The sequence below is a fragment of the Rosa rugosa genome, chromosome 1, assembly GCF_958449725.1.
Source record: "Rosa rugosa chromosome 1, drRosRugo1.1, whole genome shotgun sequence".
In the NCBI taxonomy this organism is placed as follows: Eukaryota; Viridiplantae; Streptophyta; class Magnoliopsida; order Rosales; family Rosaceae; genus Rosa; species Rosa rugosa.
The window spans coordinates 15,142,985-15,167,003 of NC_084820.1; the positions used below are offsets into that span (position 1 = coordinate 15,142,985).

A 24,019-nucleotide genomic window follows, 5' to 3' on the forward strand; every position below is an offset into this window, starting at 1 on the left:
ATATTTCTTGTACTAATGCTGAAATTGAAAGATCTTTAAATCATGTTGAATAAATTTTGGGATTTAATGAATGATAAATATAGAAAAACTTACGTGTTACTTCAATTTAGCATATTAATAAAGAATCGTAAATATGCGCATATGGGTATATATCGATCAATAGGGTAAGAAAACCTTGAAAAGATTCGTATTAATTAGATATATGTAGTGTATTAATAGTGTAAAATATTATTTCATTCCATTAAAGTTCAAGGATAATTAAAACTAATTAAGATAAATTTGTATTGAATTTTAAAAACTGAGACTAATTAAGGATTTTTCAAAAATTGAGAATGGTCAATTTTATTTCATTCCATTAAGATTCATAGATCATTAACACTAATTAAGGATTTTCTAAAAATTGCTCGCCCTAGGCTAGCTACGCCCTTGGTAACAATGGTGTCCCCGACATAGAACACATGAGAACTGGGGCAGGGGCATAAGCTGTTATGTCTATTTCACAAGACTGGTAAGAGGAGGACAGGACAACGAGGAATTGCTGGCCGAAGATGTACTGCTGTATATCTTGTTATTCAATGTGCAAAACTAATAGCATGGTCTATTTTCATTTCTACCATTCCTGTACAAATTCGCATGCAATTGGATGACAATAGGAAGAAAAATCTACTCTGGGCTAGGCTTTTAATTTGCAAACGGCTCCAAGGCCTGACACATGACAGCAATTTCTGTACAGTGTCATATCGGCTATACTGTTCGTACCGAAAGAGAGTGATGAGTGGGAAATTTAAGCCACATCCACTTCAATTGCTAGGCTTGTGTAATATGAAGTACACGATTACAATGAAATGAAGCATATGAAAGTACATGTCAGAATAATGCAAGCATAAAAATGGTGAAATTCCAGAACAGGACTGAAAGAAAGCCTATGACTGAGATCATACTACATGCTGACAACCATTTCGAAGAATCAGAAGAATGTAATTTTGATAGCATAGTTTTCCGAAAAGTTGAATGTGCCCATATTCCAAAATTCAAGCCCCCCACCGACCCACCCTCCCTAAACCTCTCCCACTCTCTTCCCTTCCAGCTCAAACAAGCACCTTAAAATGCTGCTCTGCCAAAGTGCCCATACAATTTATTTGCAAAGTTTCACAGGCCACCTTTGAAGTATTCAGCACTAGGTTCAGGTCCATTTCTTTTATATTTTTGTTCGAATATTCATTAAGGATGAACCATGCAATAAAAGAGAAACATGATAAAGTCTGATGGCAAATACCAACTGATTCCAGAAAGTCACATCTTCACATTTCCTCAATCCATTACCTTTTCAAATACCACAACCAAGTTCAGATAAAATCCAGACTGATAGAGTAGTCATTTGACGAACTTTTAACAAATACTCAGTTCATAAGCATCACATACCTACTAGGACTCCTTAGGGACCTTATAGCTGTCATTTACTAGTTACATGGAATTTCTACATTTGCATAGGCTTAAGAAAGTTTAAAGAACAGATAAATTCAACCTCGGCTCTTAAAATAGGAGTGCCACAAACAGAAGTTTGGCCAGGTCAAAAATTCTGAATTTGTTTTTCCTTTCTCTATGCATGCATGCATTAAGGCTTAAATTGGTTAACTAAATAATTTTCAAGTTCCAAATCTATACTTTGCACTGCCTCCATTTACAGAAAAACAAGAGCCTTTACTGTGCACCACCCAAATCACTAGAACAATATGTAGTCAAACTAAACTTTGTTGGAGAACAGACAACCAGATTCAAATTTTCTTTCCAGAAATTAAGAATTTTGCAAGTACTCTATCCACACTGGACAAATCTTATAATTGTTAGTTACCTTTTAATATCTATATAGTGTATAACATCTATTTCCCTTTTACTCCTCTCCCCACCCCCATATTTGTAAGGATAAAGGTAACTTTGCGTTATTATTTAAGGCCATGTAAGCTATTCAAGGTTTAAAGCCTACGTCACTTTATTTAGTTTGCTATCATCAGATGATAATGAGGCTAAGCCTTCATGGAATTGCACCGAGAAAACTGTAGACATGCTACCTAAATAGATATCTGGCAGCAGAGAAAGAAGATAGATTATTTAAAACTTTTTATCATTAACCCTCTTGATGGAAATAACTTACAGATCTTGGTGGAGAGTTTGTCATGAGGGTTTGTGGGCCCTTTACAAAGAAGCTATCAGGGTCACTCTCTGTATTGCTGGAGCTCAGAGAATTGGTATCCTTTGACCTACCCAACAAATTAAGCCTAGGAAAGTGATCACCCCAGATATCATATGTATATTCATCCCCACGCCGAGTTTTTTCTTCTGCTCTGACATTTTTCCGGTCATTGAGTTTGGACCCAGGGGCTCTAGCATGTGGAGAAATAGCTGAGCTTCCCATAATAGGTGTAGGCCTGCCGGCACAAGGAAAGGTGGCAGAAGGCAACAAAACAGGTCTTGCCAGAGTTTCTCTTGGGGCTGAAGGCTGCTCTTGAGAAGGAAAAGTTGGGTGGCTATTGCAATACTTCAAAGAAACCCCAGGCTCTGATAAGTTTGCCTTCGAAGCAGATTTAAAAACATGACTCTTCTGACAGCGTTGGTGAGCTGCATGAGTAAAAGGATTCCTAGCCTCAACCACTTGGCCCGCATCAGGAGATAGCTGCCACGTCTGCTTTGGTATTACAGATGTGACTGGAGACAATGGTGATGAAGGAGTAGAATTTCCACTCTGACTACTTGAAAGTTCAAGAAGTCCTGCTAATTTGGAACCAGTGCTCTTTCTCTTCCTACGCCTTCTTCCCTTTTCCTTTCCAGTTTTAACAGTAAGGTTACCCAATTCGGAAGCTTCTAGTTCATCAGAATTCTCAAGTAATGCAGATTCAGATGTCAGTGAGAAGGCCGTCCCTTTATTCTTTGGTGTATCTGACAAATCATGTGTTTGTTTAGGAACTTGTAGTCTTTGTTTAGCATGATGATCAGACTTTTCCTGGTCTAAGGTCTCTGCCTGCTTATGAGGATATCCACCTACAGATGCCTGCATCAAGGTTCTATCTTCCCGAAATGATCTTAACAAGCTATTTGTTTCACTGGACACAGAAAATTTACTGTTTCTATAGCTATGCACATCACATGATTTTCCTGCCGCACTTGTAGAAGTATCCAAGGAACTTTTTCTGCTCGCGCACAAACAATCATGGGAGGAAAGGACGAACACCTGGGAGAATATATACCACAGTACAAGAAACATCAAGGAGCCGACAAAAAAAACCGCCGCAGAGTATTTTTTAATGAGCGTCCAGAACACTGATTTCCTGCATGTATTGAGCATATACAACGGCAGGTTTGCCTTCATGGGTATCACAAGAATACCAGTTGCCAAGGCCAGCTCAAGATCTCTTTGTACCAATGGTGCAGAAAAATCAGTCTGGTATGATATTAGAAGCTTTGCTGATTCTCCAGGTTGGAGAGAAAAACCTTTGCAAGGCTGTACCATAAACCCATCCATCCTGCACTCTTTTCCGGACACTTTGATTCTTGTAACTTCCAGTGGCAAGTCCCCAGTATTCTTCGCATAGAGTTCTTTTGACAATGGCTGTAAACAAGAACGAGTGGTATCTTCCACATGAAGTAACATGTCTGGGGAAGAAATGTTGAGAGGAATTGGCAAGCTGAGGTTGAACTCTACACTCTGAATAGGCTGAGATTCTTCAAGCAGCAGCAAAGAAAGTGACCCTCCAATGCCCCTCAGAGGTAACCACTCCACACCAGATAGATTGTTTCTTATCAAGGCTGAACTCCTCCACTCACATCGATTTGAAGGTTGAAACAATAATGGTCCAAGAGATGCTCTACCATTAGGAAGGACAAAAGCTTCCGTCAATGCACTTTCTGCTATTGAGAACCCATACCTACTCGGAAAAGGAGATTTTTCACAAACCAAACTACCAGATGAAGGAGGCTGTATAAGACCATCTGGGCTCTTGCATTGATCAATAATCTCTCCTGAGTTTAGTACAAGCTGCATTACAACCGGCTCTTGGCTAGGATTCTTTACATTGATCCACTTAGAATAATGACTTCCCACCTGAAGCATTGGGAACAATACCTCATGATCATCAAGCACAGACATGCCACTTCTGGTATCTTGAGATTTCCAGTTTCGTAGCACCAATTCATCTGCTTCCCCTGCTGTATCCATTGCCTGCATATAGAAGTTCACAATTTTTTTTTTTTTTATTATTCTGGATGTAGATGATAATGCATAAGAACAAATTGTGGAAAATTATTAGTCATACTAGAAATCTGAAACCATATAGAGATCAAATGCAAAAATGTGCAGCTACTAAATAGATGATTCACCTTTGCCAAAGTAATCAATAATATTGTTAGACAGACACATACTCTTCTTCTTCTTCTTCTTTATTATTATTATTATTATTATTTCTTTTGTTAAGGTTTTTTTTTTTTTTTTTTTTGAGGGATTTCAACAATTTACACAACCTGTCAGGAGGAACCTCGAACTGTTACTTCTTTCAACTAAGAGCATGTTCGGCACATATATATATATATATATGAAAGATAACTTGCTTGATCGCTTCTTCAACAAAATGGAAATATAAATTAAAAAAAAAAACCACAAGTAAGTGGCACGTAAAATCAAGGCTAACCCAGTTCAAACAAAACTCAGGATAAATATAGGACTGGAATCTGCATACCATGGTTTGTGATGGAAGCTGCATGCTACTGTCAGAAAACACCGTCTTCAAATCACCAGATTCGCTCCTTTCAGACTGATGTTCATATTCAACAGTGGAATCTTTCCAGTGTCTAGAACAAATTTGGACAACATCCTCGCAAGGAACTTCAATCTGTGAGCTGCTCGAGTCATTTGTCAGTATAAGTAATTTACACTGTCCATCTTCAACATGCAGGTGAGTACAAGTAACTATGGCTACATATGTGTCAGTGCCAGGGAAAAGCAGTAGGCCCTCATTGTACTTGATCTGGAAGATTTTGCTATCTGCAATCTCAGTTATTTCAAGAACTCTCAGAATATAAGGCGCACAGTTTTTCAGAGATATAGCAACAACAGCTTCATTGCCAGCCCATGGGTGTAAGACCTCAAGAGATGCTATGATAGGTCCTGCAAGATCATCATTCATTGCCGTTCCGTCTAATTCAGCTTCAAAAGGAAGCATAATAGTATCAGCCTTGTCCTGTGAAGATCTTAGCAACTGCATACAAATTGCACCAAAAATCTTTCCTTTAGATTCAATTGAGAAGTCTATTTCTATGATGGTTTCACTGCTGTGGGGACCAATCTCCCAGTTCCTAAGGGGCCTCATTGCCAGCAGAGGCAAACCAACCTGACCAGTACGCACAACAAGACGATCTTTAACATTCGGTACACCAGGCTCATTCAAACCTTGATCTCTTCTGGTGCTACATGCTGCCTCTGCAATATGGGAAGTATGCTCTAGAGACACTGATATCCATGCAGTTACTTCCTCCACATGGAAATGTTGATCAAAGGAATTAAACAAGGACAGATTCTTACTCCACCTTCCCCTAGAAGAAACATCCGGGCCTGATAAAGGGTGAATTCCATAAGGGGACTCAATGGAAAATCCTTTAGCCTGAATCAAGAAACCACCAAAACTTGTCTGCAAAATGATTTGAGCAAAGGATGGGCCCAACCATCTAGGTAAGAACACAAAACAAATTGAAGCTATTTCACCAGGTCCTAACACAGCCTCACTAAAATTGCAAGGATAGAACTGTATGTCGGAACTGAATGGCTCATAAACATGTAAAATGCTGTCATTGCATGTATTTGCCACAGTTAAGAAAGCTAAGGAAGGAAAATACATATACTTTTGCCCCCAATCTAACACAGCAGGGGTAATTTCTACATGGGGTGAGGAAGAACCACCAAAAGAATTAGATTTGGTCATCTCAGTGGTCTTGTCTGACCTATAACTTGTGCTTTTCTGATAGAGCAAAGGCCCTCTACAGGAAGAAAGATCATTTTGATTAGCACTACCGGTTTGAATGGATGAAAACTCATTAGCAGCCTCTTTGGAGATCAAAGAACAAGAAACTATCCCCCCATTAAATAACTTAAACATACCGTTATCTGATGACCAGCTTTTGTTACTTGCCAAATTGCTGTTCTCAGATGATAGATGATCAGACTGACTCCCAGAAACTTCTAAATCAGCAAGTTTGAGCTTATGCTCCCAAAAACCGGGTAATGTTGACGGAAAGCAGAATGAAAGAGAACTCGAACAAACACTCTCAGTGTTGAAGTGGCCTTTTTGCATTCCACAGCCCGAGGGGGTATCACTAAGAAAACTATCTGCACGAGCTACATCAAAGTTATCTCCATATGAGCCACAGTCATCATTTTCTAGTAATTTGTGCAACCCATCACCAGAGCTTTCACATGTCGCCAAGCAGAAAAGGGTACATGCTAAAACCACAAGAACCAGGACTGCTTTGGTTGAAACTGGCAATCCCCTGTACAAATGAGCAATTCAAATCACATCACAACATTGCAATTTACAAATGTCACAAAAAAAAACATAAAGAGAACTTGGTCCGCAAAAGACAACTAGCTACTTAAATTTTCCTACACAGTAAAAAAAACACAGTAACAATTAAAAACAATGAGAAATATCCAGAAACACATTTGAGCCAAGTAATCTTGATTGCTTTTTTATTCTATTTTATACCCAACATTTATCAACAGCCAAACAGAGTCATAGACATATATTTGTCCCAATTCTAAAAGTAAAAAAAAAAAAAAAAAAAAAACAATAGAAACACTCCCAGAAAATTACAAAAGAAAATAGAAAGTACGTTAATAAAACCAAATTTCCATTCTCTCAAACTTCCAAACAATAATTACCCAAACCCAGCACTACATATATTAGTATATTACCCTAAATAAGAACAGCCACAGGCGCAGTAAAAATTTGGCAGGAAACGCATAATTCCAACAAGTTTGGAAATGATTTAAACACGCCATTAATAGCATAACCTTCCTAAAACAAAACTCGAAACTCGAAAAACGAAAACTCTTCCTTTATGTTGTTTCATACACATACTTCTGAAATTACCATAACTCAAACCACTAATTCTTTCCACAGTAATAAAAAAATCAACAAATTTCAAAAAAAAAAAAAAAAATCATAATCATAATCGCAGCCAAACATGAGCTAAGAAGAAAAACAATCCGAACAAAACATCGCCTTCCATATATGCAAAAAAAATTAATGAACAATCAAGTAAAGCAAAGCAAAAACGGAGCCGATGATCATGAACCGAACCGAGAAATGAAACCAAACAAGTAATTTCCGTAATTTTTTTCTTTTCTTTTTCAGAAGGTAATATTGGAAACATCGAAAGCAAATATAAATGGCGGAAGAGAGAAGAGAATGAACGCGGTGGAGAGCGGACCTGTGGCGGAAGAGAGAGAGGTGCTGGTGGTGCTTCGGAGATGGTGTGATTGTTAGGGTTTTGAGCTCCATGGCTGAACCATGCGAGGTTCCGATGGACCTTAAACGCTGCGTTTCGGGCTCGATTTCGAGAGGCTTTTGCTTAGAGCTGAAGCACAGCGACACCAGAAGACCACCACCTGATGATATTAGCAGCGAATGAATGGCCTTCTCACAGAGCCAACATAACCACACACACGGAGCTTTTACAAAAGAAATGCCACTGAACCGGCTTGAAATGACGAGACTGCCCTCGCTCGCACGGTGAAAACTCGAGGGCGGAAGCATTTCGGGGGGGAGGGTAGGGATGGAAATCGGGGGGGGGGGAGGGGGGGAGGTTGAATGGAAGTTGAAAAAAGCCCCCTGGGTGGGGGGCGAGAGGGTGATATAATTTAAAATGAGGGGGTTTTGGATTTTTGCTTTGTTTAAAATAATGGGGCATTTGCGAGTTGAAAATACTTTTCTGCCCCCGGGCACTGTTTCCTTGGTTCCACGGACCATCGGCCAGCGGAAAATCTGAGAAGCGCGAAAAGGAGACACCTTGGCGCGTTGTGGTTCGAGCCTTTGCCGCACCGCAGGGGCTCGGCTTTCTAGGGTCCTCGTGTGCCGCCCCATTTGTGGCTCGTTGCAATTTGATATTTAAACAGCGGACAAAAAGGTAAATGCACGGCTGCACGAGGGACTTTGGCCCCTCATAGGTATTATACCCGTAAAGCACAAACAAAAGTAATTAAATTTTGCATCTTTTTAATAAATGAGTCTTATCTTACAGTCTGACATATTATGTCATTCGAAGTTTCTCGTGGTAACGTTTATGGAGTCGTGGGACGGTTAGTTTGAATAGTTGACTACATATTTTGAATATGTAAATTTGAAATTGCCAGTACCAGCATTCAATCCTCAAGGTTGAACATAGGCTGAATGCAAAATTGAGTTCATACCGACTACTGCGTGCGACTCGTTTTTCTTTCCTTCATAATCGATTTATACAACGAAGAAACTTAGTCTAGATCAATATGAATTTTATTTAGAAACCACAAAATTTGAACTTGTATATCCACAATTGGTAAAACTCACGATATTAGAATTCAGTATGAGTTAACGTATCTCATTTCTCTTCTTTATTCATACTCAATTCATACAACAAATAAACTTAATCCAAATAAATATGAATCTTATTTAGAACCATCAAAATTTAAATTTTTGTATATTCAACTTATAAAACTCATAATTTTAAATTTCAGTATGAGTTCACGCATCTCATTTCTCTCTTCAGTCTCTTGTTTGTGTGACATCCCTCTACCTCTATTGTTAAGGCAGCAATACCCATTTCAGTCCTTTCACAGTTGCTTTATAGTAACTTCTAGTAATGTGATCAATTATTGTTTTTGAACTAAAGCGTCTCAAGGACTTTGCATTAATAGTAGAGATAAAGCCAGAATGACCATTACATAACACTCCGCTACCATCTACAGATAGACAAGAAGTTGTGATGAACACACCACGGTGACACATATGATAGGACCATTCATTCGACAATTCATGCTCACTTATTCAAAGCAAGCCTATTCAACTATGACCAAGCAAAGCATAGTAATAGGCTAGTCTAAACAGAAAAACTAACGAAAAAATGAGTACAAAGACCCAATAGTTATTTTGGACCCAAGCGGAATCGACCCGTAATCAATTTTCCATGCACCAGGCCCAACTAGTGGCCCAAGGAGCTCATTCTGATCACTGGCGCCGCCGCTCCGCGACACCACCCATACGTTATGTCGTCCAGCGCTGCCGCAACCATCATGCCACAGGGAGTCAATGACGTGAGGAGTTGCTCGGACAGAGCGATCGTTGAAGCTGCACCGAGGACCATCACCCAGAACCTTGTTCGATCTTCTTCAGCTTGCACAACCCGATCAAATCTGGTCGGAACCAAATCACCTCCGACAACCAAAAGAGATCGGTCATCTTGACTTGCTATATTTGGTCAACGAAAGCTTTCATCATGGTTCCCATTGCACAACACTCGCCCCAGAGAGGTGATGTCGAAGCCTAGGCTTGAATTTGTCGACAGTCGTCGACCCTTAGAGGGAGCCGACGCAGAAAACCTAGCCCAAGACGGCTAGGGTTGAGAGAGAGCGCAGCGCTCATCTTTTTTGTTATTCAATGGCCCATGTTACAAAAGGAGAGTTATTGATTAATCTTTGGGTGTAGCTATTTCTACCATACTAACAACTTTCTTCACTCTACTAGTTTCTGATTCATTCAAAAGGAGAGTTATGATTTCTTAGCATTAATCATCTTCATTCGTTCTCATGTTATGGTAATATGTGATCAATTATTGTTAGATCCATTACATGCACTACTTTGTTTTGTGTAATAAGATATTGCAAAGAATGATTTGAGGTTTTTTTTTTTTTTTTTTTTTGAAAGGGGGCTGGTGCGGCTGCCCTCAAACCTTGATTAATGAAATTGCAGAATACATGGGGGGGACGTAAAGCCTGAACCCCAGATTACAATAAGTGTCAAGAGAACAACCTGAAATAATACCAGGAGTCTCCACTAAATCTATGTATTCTAACAAGCACCAACTAGCAAAGAGTGCACAATTGGCTACTCTATTTGCTTTGACAAAGCAGTGACATAACGGAAAGATTACTCTATCACAAAGAAGCATCATTACAAATAGCACAGCTTTCCTACTATGTTGCCGCACGGAAACAAATCCGACGACACTCCATTTCATTCTGCCACTAGGAGGTTGCGTCCATTTGATCAAATAAACGACTCGCCGCCTCTCTAGGCCAGACAAGGCACACTGAGCGTGCATACCGGGACCAAGCCCATTTCGCCCTACCAAAAACTGACAGGGATTTATTGCTGGCATAAAGCCACATCTCACTAAAAATAAAAAGCAATAAAACTTCAAATAAATAAAATAAAGACAGTTTTGGACCAGAGCCCAAGCCCAGGACCAGGCCCCGGCCCAAAAACTCTCAGGCCCAAGCCTAAGATGCAGACTGTGCGTATCAGCCCGCCACCATCTCGCATGAACCACCTCCACCGACCGATCATCGGCGGCATAATCGTCGCACGCAGGCTGGGCCTCCATCCCTCCATCCTCCCCATCACGCCAACAAGCATCGCTGCTCCTCCAAACCACCCCACTCGACGGGACTGCTCCAAACAAACCAAACCATATCGAAGCAAACCGATCCGATCCGAGTCCATCTGCACCATATCTCGCCGCCACCCACTCGTTCCTACCAAGCGACCACCGTCCACGCTCCGATCGAGGGTGGAGCAACATCAGAGCCACCTGCTTTCCACCTAACCGCCGCCGCCGATCCTCGACAAGGACTCCCTGCAAGCTAGACAGCGAAGCCACCACCACTCCTGCACTTCGACTGGGCATACTCCAGAACCAACTATCACTAGACACTAGGTCTCATCTGGCGCGTCCGACGACGCCGCCGCAAGGGCATATACTCTTGCCGGAAGCCTACTCGCGCCTCCTAGGGTTTTGAGAGAAAAAAGTCTTTGCTAACCAACCTCGGTATTTGCTTTGAGCTTATTATACTAAACGCCATTTTCTTGGCCAACAATATATACCATTATTTATATAGTTTTAATATACCATTATTGAATATACTCGAATATTAGACTTTTCGGGAATCTGTTATTTTATTATCACCTTATACTATTTCCTAAACAAAGTTGTTAATTAATTAATTACGTATAAATATCTAGGTCTGTGAGTGGACCACATAGGGCACATTGTTTTCTACGCAGTCCGCCTCACGGCGCGTGTGCGACTGACAAGCTTCCATATCGGTAAAGCAAAGCGCGAGTGGTGCACACGCTCGGGATCCCCTCACGCTCTGCCACCGGCGGCCGTTCAGGGGAAAATGACAAGTCAGATGCGACAGCTTGGCGGCGGTGTCGCAGTCGCAGCAGATTCCCTTCACTGTTGTCAAATCTGTACCGTCGTTAGGAAACATGGCCTTCGGTTGGCCGTTGGATCCCACGTAGGGTTCTGGAGAGATCGTGGGCCAGGTGGGCCTCGTCATGGTACGTGTATGGTGGTGGGCTGGTTAACGTCCATAATGCAAATACAGTGGGGCCCGTAGGCCGTAGCCTTTCCCAATTGGATGTAATTTTGTTTATATTTTTGCTGACGACAGCATATCCTGGTTGGATTCTTGTCTCGCACATTGTACGCATTGCAATTTACAGCCATCATTTGGCAAAAAGTGAAGAAAACGCCCAACTCTAAGTACATTACTCTTTTTTTTTTGGAACAATATGTGCATTACTTTCTTAGCAACTACATAAAAAGTTGCTGGCCTTCCATCTCTAAAAAGTTTATCTCACCCCTCAAACTGTTTTATTACTCATGCTGCTGTAGGCTCTAGCTAATAAAAGAAGTATATCTTTTATATTAAAAAAGATTAAGATAAATCAAACTCTGTCAAATGATATTTAACAATTACAAAAATTGTAAAAAAAAAAATTTCTCTCTAACCTAGCTATGTTAGGGTTTACTCGATGGTGACGACTTTCGACAACGGTGAATCTCTGACTAGGAGAGCGATGATATTTTTCCTACCCTTCTCTATGATAGATCTAGCTGTTGGACAGCAAAGCATTACGGCGTTGATTAAGCTGGGTTATGGCTTGATGGAGGACAATTTTGATTTTGGAATCGACGGTGACTATTGGTTCTGGGTTGTTGATTGGGTTTGATATCTGTTGGGGTTGGGCTCAGGTCAAGGATCTACAGTGGTTTTGTCGATGATTCGCGCTTCTGGGAATTTGCTGGACGCGTTCAGCTTTTGTTGGTTGGTGGAAAAAGACGCCAATGGTCTGGTTCAGCCTGCGATCAATGGTGATATTGGCGGCTATGTTGGTCATGGTGGCCTAAAATGGAAGCGATTCTAGAAGTTGTTTGGCTCTGGTGATGGTGCAGCCTCTTGCACAATGGTGGTGCCTAACGTGCGCAAGGCCGGTGCGTCTCGGCGGCAATCCGAGCGACGGTGGTGGCCTGATATGCTGGGGTGGAGATCTTGTGGTGTCCTTGGAAACTATCATTAGCTGGACCATTTAGGCCTGTTTCTGGGTGGGCTGGGTCCTAATTGTTAGGGCCTAGCCTCCCTTAGATATGGAAGTTGAGGGTAATTTTTCACTATGCTCCCATTATTGCTTAAACCTTTCAGGTCGCAAAAAGACTAGTTGCTTTGTTGATTAAATTTCTTCTCCATAGGATGGCTAGATTTTTTTTTATTAATAAAAGTGCTTATTTCTTAAAAGGTGGGTGTACTAGGAGTATTAGGAGCTTGTTCTTGTTTCTAGAATAGGTTCTTGTACTTTGTAAAATGACTCTTTTTGATGACCCCAGAGGAATAGATTATTTGTGTACTGCTTGCTAAATTTCATTACAACTTTAACCTCTTTCCTTAAAAAAAAAATTTAAAAAAAAAAACTCTATCAAATGACAATTTGGAATCTCATAATGTGAGTGTGAAGGTAAATTTTGTTGTTCGCTGATCATTGATCAATAACAGTAATATTGTTAGCATTTTACTCACTTGTAATTAGAGATATTCAGGGTACTGTTCTTTTAACTGACCTTGAGAATGGTGGTGCCAACAACATCCTTACACCATAAGGTTTAGCACTTCAAAAATGTCTTCAAACAGTGTTGGAAAATGACTTCAAAGTTCTAATTGATTGTAATGGCAAGACACTCATCAGTTCTTTCACTAGCGCTTGGAAATTATAGCTAGCCTATCTAGAACCAGAATGTAGTTACCAAAGCGTCACATTTTTCATCCACCACAGTTGTGCTATTGAAAATTATGCAGGGGCCTCAACTCTTCCTACACCGTGTATCATTCGAGTATTTTGATGATAAACATATGAGTTGTTGGGCCTTCTCCAGCTGAGGGTTGCAAAAATGTGTTTTATCCACGAAAATGCTACCTTATTTGGCACTATTCATCTAAATAGTAGGTTCTATAACCAAACCAACTTCAACCAACAAGTTCTGTAATTCAAATCAGTTATGGTTTGTTAATACACATGGGGGACCCACTTTGCCTTTAGCTTGAGCAACCAACTCTTCTATTCCATGTTCCAAATTTAAAACTTTATTAGTATTTTAGAACTCTAAAATAAATAAAAATAATAAATAAAATAAAAATAAAAAACTCCAAAATAGAACTGCTATGTTCTATTTCATCAATTGGATATGGGTTTTGACCAAAAGTTTATATAATTTAGTTTAGAACCATCCATTGGAGATGGCCTCAGGCAATGAAATCAGCATGGCTCGATATTAGTTGAATCGCATAGCACTAATATTTGTCACCATACCACTTAACTATCTTAAAATTAGAAGAAGCCAAGTATAAATTTTACCTAAAAATGCCTCAGTATTAGTTGGAAATAGTCACCTGACTCACCTCTTATATCTTCTATGTTGTTGTGTATTTTTTTTATTTTTTATTATTACGTGAGACTTTCTATTTTCATCTTAGTTAGTTTGCATCAAGCCATATAGTCCAACACAATAGATTTTGTACGAATTTTGTACACGTGAATTGGAATAAGGAACCTCAGCAATAAATCTAGTCTATATGTTTATTTGATTTATATAAGCAGTCATTATTACCACAAGTCTTATAGGATACAAAATTTTTACTTGTATCTCTTGCTTTATAGGATACCGGCTTCATACTCATGCAATGCATGTGTGAGTAGTGAAACCCTTCAATTGTTACCACGTCTTTAAATATTATTTTTTTATTATTTGATTTATGTCTTTTTTTTTAATCAAGAGATTAATTTTATAGATAGAAACTCAAATAGAGATTACAACTATATAATAACACTTCCAGATAACATTTGTGGAGTGTTATCAAATTGCTAGAAATTTGTGTTAGCCTAAGGCCAGAGTGGCCATTACATACCCTTCCGCTGCCATGTACAAACAGAATAAGAAGATGTGGTAGTACCCACGGTGGTACATAGAGATAGGTCCACTCATTAGACGTTTCATGCTCCGCCATTACAGAATAGCTTGAATCATCCTTCAGTAATACTCCAGAAGATTCACTAGTACCACCAAAGTCAAATATAGCTGTAGGTTGTAGAATCAAGCCACCCGGATCCCAAATACGAAACCCTAGAGAACTAGAGCCCATGAATTAGGTCCACAAATAAGCCCAAATCCAAACATGCTAAAAAACTGTGGACACCCAGTTGGGTTGCTGAATTTGTTTGGACCCCCACAACACCCCCACTGATTTGGGCCTCCTCCTTAGTCTGGGCCATCCAATTGATCTGGGCACCCAACCTGGGTTGACGACCGTCCCATCTGCCATGGTCACTGCCTCACAACTCAACCATTGCACAAGTACCGCCGCTGCAACCATAGACCGGGGACGGATATCAGAACACCCCTCCAGCAGCGACTTTCCAGAGTTTGACACCGCCGTACTATTCCCATGACACCACTCCGCCGAAATGGCCTCCGCACATTCTCCGCCGCCTACGCCAGTGAGCGCACAAAGCAGCGCGGTGCATTCGGAAACTCGCCACCACTCTAGAAAAATGGGGCGCTGCCTCCCTTGTCGCCTTGTTCTGGTCATAGGGCACAGACCGCAGCCAAGAACGCGCAGCCTCCTGCATCCAGCCCCCTTCCAATCCCACCTTCAAATTTTGGCCTACCTACCGATCGCAAAAAAATTTCAATCGGGCTCTGCGTGGTCGAATCCGACCTGCATCATCAGGGCCACGCCCTGGTAGCCTGCTCTTCATCAACCAACGCCGGACGCCGTCTTCTGCCCAAGGTTTCGACGCTTCCAGCTTGGAACGCAAAACCATTTGGGACTCATCCCATTGCACAAACTCTGCCTCGGAGATCAACGAAACAGAACCGGTTGGGTAGCGCACACTCTTCCCCATGCCGGGTAAAGAAATAGCACCAATTAGAGAACCTATGGGCGATAGAGATCGCCATTGGAGCCTTTGCCAGCGGCGTCCTTAAATTCTTTTATTTGATTTATGTCTTTCTACTTTTATATTTTACTAAAATAACTATTTAAATGATTTTATTATGAGTTTTTATTTTTTTTATAATAAAGGGTATTTTTGGTAGTCCATAATTTGGTGAAACCTGAGCGCTTGGCTTTATAAATAGACTAGCATTTTACCCGTGCATCTGCACAGAGTCACAAAGTCACATAAAAAAACAGCAGAATTGGTTAATTTTGGTCTATCAATTTATCTGCTTGATTTTAGAAGTGGAAATTTAGAATGAATGCAGTTATCTATTTTATATTTCCCACTACCCACGTCTCTCTTCCATAATTATATCTTTATTTATTTATTTTATTTTTGCTATAATAACCCTTGTAATTATATATTTCAATAAAGGCAATAAGGGGGACTTTTTGAGGAACTATCAATTTTTAAGTAAAATTTTAGATATGGGTTCTCTCTCTGGGAGGCTCTCCCTAGGGTTTCTAGGCGACGTCTCTGCACTTTGGTTTTGGATTGGCCTCCGGCCTTTCTCGAGAGGGTGGCGGCGGCTTCGTGCGGCATTCTCTAGTATGGGTAGGCTGTTGTCTACTCAGTCTTCTCTGCATCTCTCTCCATGGAGGAGCTGTGAACAAAATCCCAATACCAGATCGGGATTTGAACGGTCAGACTCTCCCGGTACGGGGACGACTAGGTGGAGGTGCGCCTCGTGGGTTGGATCGACCTTGGGCAAACCAGGATTTTGGTTGGCCGGCTGATAGGGGTGTCACGCCCCTGATTTTTACACAATTAAAAATCGATATATAACCCCATAATTATACATGCGTGAACGTTCAGCCATCAATACCAAATACCTGGAAAACTTTTTCCCTTTATACAATATACATGTTGATGCCCTGAACTCACTATGTCAATATTGACCCACCCACAGGGTCATATATTACATAAGCTTACGAATTAAATTGTCAACAACAAGATAAAACGTAAAAGCTCCTCAGAGTTTACTACAAAGCGGAAGTCATAACAATGGCAAAGCCAATCAAAATTGCTTCCTACCAGTTCTGCTGCCAACAAGATACCTCAGCTTCAGCCACGATTTCTCTGACCTGCAAGATTAACCCCTACACCTTTTGAAAAGTGCACCGGGTTGTCACACAACAAACCCGGTAAGCTTTTGCAAGCCCGTATGAGTAACTCAAAACAACTCACACCAAATCACGGGATAAAAGCCCGCACAACTCAAGCCAAACACGAGGAAAACCTTTCGACTCGTGAATGAGGAAAACATACCATGCTTCCCAAAACAATACTATTTTCCAAAACAGGAAATCACAAAAGTCACACCGTGACAAAATCATATAAATCGTTAACCTAACAATTCAAATATGATTAATCGATCCAACCTGGATAAAACACATAAGCACATCAATCATACCTATCGTTAACCTAACAATAGCATATGATCCGCAAGTCCTCCCAGGACATTTAAAAGAAAGAATCCCCGAAACTCTCTTTTAAAAATATGTACTCATGAGCATCAGATAGCTCCCCGCTACCCCCATGATGTACCAACAACAATTTAGTTTCAAGCTAGACACACAACACATCAACACAGATTCACCACGAAGCCACTAATACATCTATACATCTATATGGTAACTAGGCTCGTAACACAGATAAATCATTGGTCACCATCTGCAACCTATCACTATTTGTGACTCTTGGTTTTCAGACCTCGTCTGGTCTTAGAACCAACCGTTGGTCACCATCTGCGACCCATGCTTTTCAGACCCCATCTGGTCTCAAGTCAACGTTAAGTAAGTCACACCTGACCTAAAAAAGTTACGACCATCTAGTTCCGGCTTTTTCCATCCCTGCTCACCATCTGTGACCCTTGGTACAAGGACCAATACATTTAAAATGAGTCACACTTGACTCCAAAATGTAACATCTAACTCAATACTTCTCAAACAATAGAAAACATCTTTTTCCACAATATTGTTTCTATGAAAAGTCTCATTCAACAATAATATAAACCCATCATGCATATTATTCATCACACATCATCCACAAGAATATATATATTTCACGTAAATATATATATATATATATATATATATATATATATATATATATATATATATATGTAATCATTCGCTCAAGAATACCTACTAATACCAACTATAGTTTGCAGTTAAATAATTAACGCCAAAACAATAATGGTAATTCCGTTCATAATGAACCTTGTGAGATTACTCACCTCGAAACTCCTGCTGCGTCTTCAATACAGAATAAAGCAGCCAATCACAATAGCCGTCCAAAGAATACTTCGTCAAGTAACTAAGGAAACACAACTCTGATTTAGTTAACGAATCACAAGGAATAACGTTCGAAACCCTAAATCGAACCAAAATTCCCAAGGTGACGCCAATCAAGGCGAAACCACATCCGAGACCTCCCAAAGTCTCCGGAACACTTCCACGATCGATGTGTCCAAGCCACAAGTCGATCCGATGCTTAAATCCTCAAGGATTTGAATAAATTCACCGATATGAAACGGTGAAAATCATAACAAATCCATACGAACTCCAAAATCTGCATATTATATATCAAAACACTCGTATCAACGAGTAGAAGATATATAGTACCAGAAACAGTTCCTTACATGGCCGGAACACCACCGGAACGCCGCCACAGGCGGTGGCGCACCGCCGCCAGCTAAAAACTCATTATTTCACAAAACTCCCAACATCAAAAAGCTTCATCTAAGCATGCTTGTGAATTCTCATAACTAGCTCGAAGTCAGAAAACAAGCATAAAGGGTTGAAAACTACCTCACAACCCGTGGATTACTGTTCAAACCGAGTTGAACCAAGTTCCACGTAAATCGATCAAAACAACCACCACAGATCGATCAGGGAGCCTCCTCTGAACTCAACCAAGGAATCATGAAGCCACGAAGTCGCCGGAGCTGCATTTTCCGACCGGGTCCGAAAACATCAACTGCGCCGCCTTCTATCGCCATCACCGCCGCGAATCGCCGCAAGAGGACACCACAGGGAGGAGAGGACGGCAAATACGAACCGATCTGGAAAGTTTCGTCGCCGGAGACCGCCGGAAAAGCCGGGTCGGGTTTCCGGGTTCGGGTCGGGTCAGTCGAAATACTCAGACAGTGAAGGTGAGGTCGAGAGAGAAGAGAGAGAGAGAAAATGAAAGTTTCCGGAAGAGGAAACTAAATGAAAATGGTAAATTTCTCTTTCGGGAAACTTATATTTATACCAAAACGGAAACTTCTTCCGCTAGTCATAACTTTCGCATTCGAACTCCGATTTCCGCGTTCCGCATGTCCACGAACTCGTATCGACGCGCTCTACAACTTTCGTGAAGGAAGTTTTTCAAAGAATCTCAACGTATCAAAAGTAAACCTTTGCAACCCCCCTAAAGTCATCATTTTCAAATAAAAATTCGTCCGAAACACTTCCGCTCCGTCCACGAGCCACGAAACCTTCCAACAACCACTAATTAAATTCCGGAAAATCCTCAGAAAATAAATACGAATTTCCGGGGCATCACAAGGGGTGGTCGCAGGGGCTCTGCTTATGCTTGGGCAGGTTTCAACGCGGGTCTGATATCGGGTTCGTGGTGCGGTGGAGTAGCGGCTCCAGGAGAGTTTGGCCGTTTGTGAGAGATTACCGGTGGCGAAGGTCTGGTGGTTTGCTTCTGGTATGCCGACAGTGACTGCGACGGTTTGAGGAAGGTTGAAGACGTCGAATATGGCAAGGCAGGGTTAGGGTTTTTGGGCTCGGGTTTGGGGTTTTTTCCTTAAATTGTTGGGCCTCGTTTTTTGGGCTCTGCTGGCTATGATGGCTAGTTTAGGTCTTGGGTCTGTCCTTAAGGCTTGGGCCTCTTTTAGTAGTGTTGTCTATTTTTTACTTGAACTTGGGGAAGCCCCCTCTACGTAGGGAGGTCCTGGGTTCCGTCGAATAAGTTGGGGTTTTTTTCTTTTCTTTTCTTGCCCTAACATTGTCTAGGTTTGGTTCTTGGTCCTATTACCATAGTGATTTGATTTGGTTGCTTTAGGGTAGCCTGCATGGCTTGATATTGACGTGGCCCTTTCGGGGGTAGGTCATGTTGTGTAATCACTTATATTCGAATATATGAAAGGCTTGACGTCCTATTTCAAAAAAAAAAAAAAAAGGCAATAAGGGTAATTAGGGTAGTTTAAAATTTAGTGAAGCTTTTGAAGTCTTCGCTTTATAGTAGTAGCTAGAGATAGATAATAACAGTATCTAATGAGTATTATCTAAAACTCATTAGATACTATACAATCATAGAATAAAAAATGGTATTCTCTATTACAGGTTTCACCGATCAAAAGTCATGTTTATAAAAAAATTAAATGAGAATTTTTTTAACGTGTATATATATATATATATATAGACACACACGGGCATCCCTCCTGCTTTGGAAGAAAAATGTATTATTATGAATGTGGCATCATTAGCAGGAAAGTTCTTGGAGATTGATCAAAAGCTTTTTGACAACACGGGTAAAATTAGGGTTCATGTAGCCCATGATATCTCCCTGCCTTTTCATTTGAAGAAAACCCTAAAGATCATTTCTGGAGTGGTCAAAGAGATCACGTATGTTTTTGAGAACTTGATTGGTAAATGCAAAGACTGCAATCTAATTGTTCATGAGCAGGGATCCTGCCCTAATACTGCAGCACATGGACTGGTGGAACATGTCGCAGTAGAAGAGCCAACACGGCTCGCTCTTGCCTCTCAATTCCCAAGTTTTACTGACCTGTGTTTTCAAAATGAAGCATTTCGCTTTCAAGGTTTGCAAGCACCTATTCTGCCTCCCATTGCACGCAACCTATTTGGAACTCCTACTCCTCACAAGCCGCGTAAGCCTATTGTGATTCGAAATGAGGATATTAGGCCGCAGATAATGCTTTAGCTTTAGTCCCAATTACTGCTGAATAACAGACAAGCAAACGGAGTCGTCCTGCTACATCTCACACTTCTCCAAAGAAACTAAAATTATTTTTCAAGGAAGGGGAGACTGCTACTAGTCCATCCATGCTCCAAAAGAAGCTGAAAGTACCAGAATTCCACACAAAATTCTCTGCAAAATCTCTTGGTTTGATTGAGGCTCCAGAGGGAGTTCTGATTCCTAAGGAAAGCATAATCCTAAAAGAGGACTCGCTGCCGATCAAGAAGAAGAAAGGAAGGCCGTTGGGGTCGAAGAACAAGAATCTCTCCAAGAATAAAAAAGTTTCTACTGAAGAAGTGCTAAGTGTGATCCGCCCTAGCAAACCTCCAAGCCCTAGTGTTAAGGGCAAGGAGAAAATTTAGTTTATTTTCATTTGAATTTTGCCTATTTACTTGTCTTTAGTAACATAGTTTATAGGGTTTTTTTTGAATAAGTGAGCATGATTACCGTCAAATGATCGGACCTAATCTATGTATCGCTGTGGTTTTACCACAAACTCTTTATCTACCCATAAATGGTAGAGGGAGGATATGTAATGGTCATTTCTGGCTTGAGTATTAATATATCGACATGATATTATTCAAAAAAAAAAAAATATATATATATATATATATATATATATATATATAGACACACACACAAGCTATCAAGCTTATTTATGCTTTCCAACTAACACGTTGACAAATTGAGCTAGTTACCAAGTAAACCTGACTTAGAAATGTTATCAGGTGTAGTCACTGGTATCACATCATCATAAAGTGGAAAGTTTAGCCACGCGTAAAAATCGAATGCGAGATTAGCTTGTCTTTGTCCATGACTAGCTCTCTGTATATCCCTTATGAAGTGGTTTATTCATATATTATTTAATCTATCCCTTTATCTATTGACAAATCGACGCATAACAACTCAATGTGAGAATGATTGAATAGGTTTAGATGTAGTTGGTTAAGAATTAACTTTAGATTAATCCCGTTAACCTATCCCCTTTATTTCTTCTCTATTTAACAATCTAGCTACCCTTTCTGTTTGATCCGTAAACTTTTTAAATAAAATAAATAAGAGAGCACTGGTCTATTGGAAGAGCTAGAAGGAGCACAGTTTTAAGAAAAAATAATAAGATTTTTAATATTATTAGGGTGAAAAATAGTAAAATAAAACTATATTCTTCATGGAAAATTCTAAGGTGCTGGGCTGTTTGCTATACAACCATTTTTTTGAATATTTTAGACCGTTGGATTAATAATATATCCAATGGCCTTGAATATTTAAAAGGTTGGTAACCCGTTTACCCCTTAATCAAATCATTAGTAATTAATTATACAAAGATTGTATCTAAAAAATAAAAAAGTAATGAGTCTTTTATTACTAATTAAGTACATCATTGGTACTTTCCTTAATCAATTATAACTGAGGTCTACTTTGAGTAATTTATCATTAAATCAAATAATTACTTATATGATGACAATATATTACCTTATAGATGTGGAAATTTAATTCTATTATGATATTTATTCCACATACAATCATATTTATTAAAAAAATGGGAGAAATGACGAAAAATGTTGTAAAAAAATGTCCTCTTTTTGGTAATTACAAGATCTAGGACCACATTTACAAGTTTATGAATCATTTTATAAAATTAAAAACGAATGTGTTGTTTTGGGTGGTAAATCTTCATATTTTAGACTAAATAGAGCATGTGTTCTCATTCACGTAATAGAGCTCTCCACTGTGTAATTGGGTGGTACCTTGTGTAATGTTCCTCATTTAGAAAATAATTACATCATTGACAACGATTATTACGAATATAAGGAGAAATGATAAAAAATATTGTAATAAATATCCTGTTTGTGGTAATTACAAGGTCTAAGATAACATATACCAGTTTATGAATTATTTTACAAAATTGACAACAAATGTTGTACAAGTGATAAATCTTCATATTTCATACCAAATAGAGCATGTGTCATCATTCACGTAATAGAGGTCTCGAATGTGTAATTGGGTGGTACCTTGTGTAATCTTCCTCATTAAGAAAATAATTACGTCTTTGACAATGCTTATTACAAATATAAGGACAAATTATCAAAAGGGGCTGTGACCACTTACCCAATTTTAGCCCAAAAATTGCCCACTTGCTCCACGTTGAGTTTTTTTAACCCCATTTACCCAATCTAACATCTATTAACAGTATTGCCCTCATACTCTCTCTCTCTCGACTCCCCTCAACCTCTCTCTCCTCCCAGACACACACACACACACTCTCTCTCTCTCTGATGCCTCAATGGACCGAGTGAATCACACCCAAGCCCTAGCCGGAATCCGAATCATACTCACCGGCCACCTCCATCTGCGACCTCCGTTCACTCCTCAAGTTCCTTCGATCTGTCGCGGAGTCCGACTCCACCATCAAGGTCCGGCGATTTCGCACCTGCAATTTCACAGTTCCGGTCGATCCGAGAGCAATCATCGATTCTGGAGTTTCAAGGTCCGACAATTTCCCACCTGCAATATCACAGTTCCGGTCGATCCGAGAGAAATCATCGATTCTGGAGCTTCAAGGTCCGGCGATTCCCCACCTGTAATATCACAGTTCCGGTCGATCCTGGAGCTTCAATGTCCGGCGATTCCCCAACTGCAATATCACAGTTCCGGTACATTCTGGAGCTTCAAGGTCCGGCGATTTCCCACCTGCAATATCACAATTCCAGTCGATTTCGCACCTGCAATTCCTAGGTGCCCAGAGCACCTTTTTTTTTTTTTGGTATAGTGTGAGCTCCGAGAATGGGGAAGGAAAAAAAAAAAAAAAAAGTGACCGTGTACAATTGAACATATAAATTGATCAATTGTGTCTGTAGTGTATTCATTTTGGTTCACTTGAGGGCAATAATATGATTATTTGAGGGTAATAATATGATTACTGGGGGGTAATAATATGATTATTAGGAGGCAATAATATGATTATTGGGAGGCAATAATTTGATTTTAAATTGATCAATTGTGTCTGTAGTGTATTCATTTCGGTTTTGGGAGTTTATACAATTCACTGAACGACAATAATATGATTTTTGGAGGCAATAATATGATTATTGGGAGACAATAATATGAGTATTGGGGGGCAATAATATGATTACTTGGGGGCAATAATATGGTTACTGGGTATTATTAGGGGGCAATAAATTCAGCCGCCGGAATCCGGACACCAGTTCGGTAGCCGGATTCTGGTGACCGGTTGCCGGATTTCAGTCACCGGTCGCTGGAGTCCGCGGCTGGCCACTGGTCACCGGAGCACAGCAAGGTGGAGGATGACTTTTCTTTCTAAGTGAGAAAGAAGGAGAGGGCAAAAAAGTCCCAAAAATAAATAAAAATAATAAAAAAAGAATTAATTGGGTAAATGGTGATTCTAGTTGGACCTCCAAATTTGCTATTTGGACCTCCCATACTTAGTACACCTCAAATTTACTTTTTAG

At 40.1% G+C, this 24,019-nt stretch overlaps 1 protein-coding gene across 1 annotated transcript; it reads right to left on the reverse strand.

Moving 5' to 3' along the window:
* Positions 1 to 2,103: 2,103 nt before the first annotated feature.
* On the reverse strand, positions 2,104 to 7,790 carry LOC133720463 (uncharacterized). The gene is made up of 3 exons (XM_062146794.1): positions 7,474 to 7,790; positions 4,728 to 6,531; positions 2,104 to 4,213 (listed from the first exon to the last, which is right to left on the reverse strand). Exons 1-3 carry the CDS (start codon positions 7,542 to 7,544, stop codon positions 2,126 to 2,128), a joined length of 3,963 nt encoding a protein of 1,320 aa, XP_062002778.1. The 5' UTR covers positions 7,545 to 7,790; the 3' UTR covers positions 2,104 to 2,125.
* Between the last annotated feature and the right edge of the window lie 16,229 nt (positions 7,791 to 24,019).

What these genes read in the sequence shown, in the direction of transcription:
- LOC133720463 (XM_062146794.1), bottom strand. Translation starts at nt 7,544, where the DNA reads ATGGAGCTCAAAACCCTAACAATCACACCATCTCCGAAGCACCACCAG. An exon ending in CTCTCTCTCTTCCGCCACAG is followed by an intron (nt 6,532 to 7,473) that starts GTCCGCTCTCCA and finishes TCATTTGTACAG; the next exon opens with GGGATTGCCAGTTTCAACCA. An exon ending in AGCTTCCATCACAAACCATG is followed by an intron (nt 4,214 to 4,727) that starts GTATGCAGATTC and finishes TTCTATATGCAG; the next exon opens with GCAATGGATACAGCAGGGGA.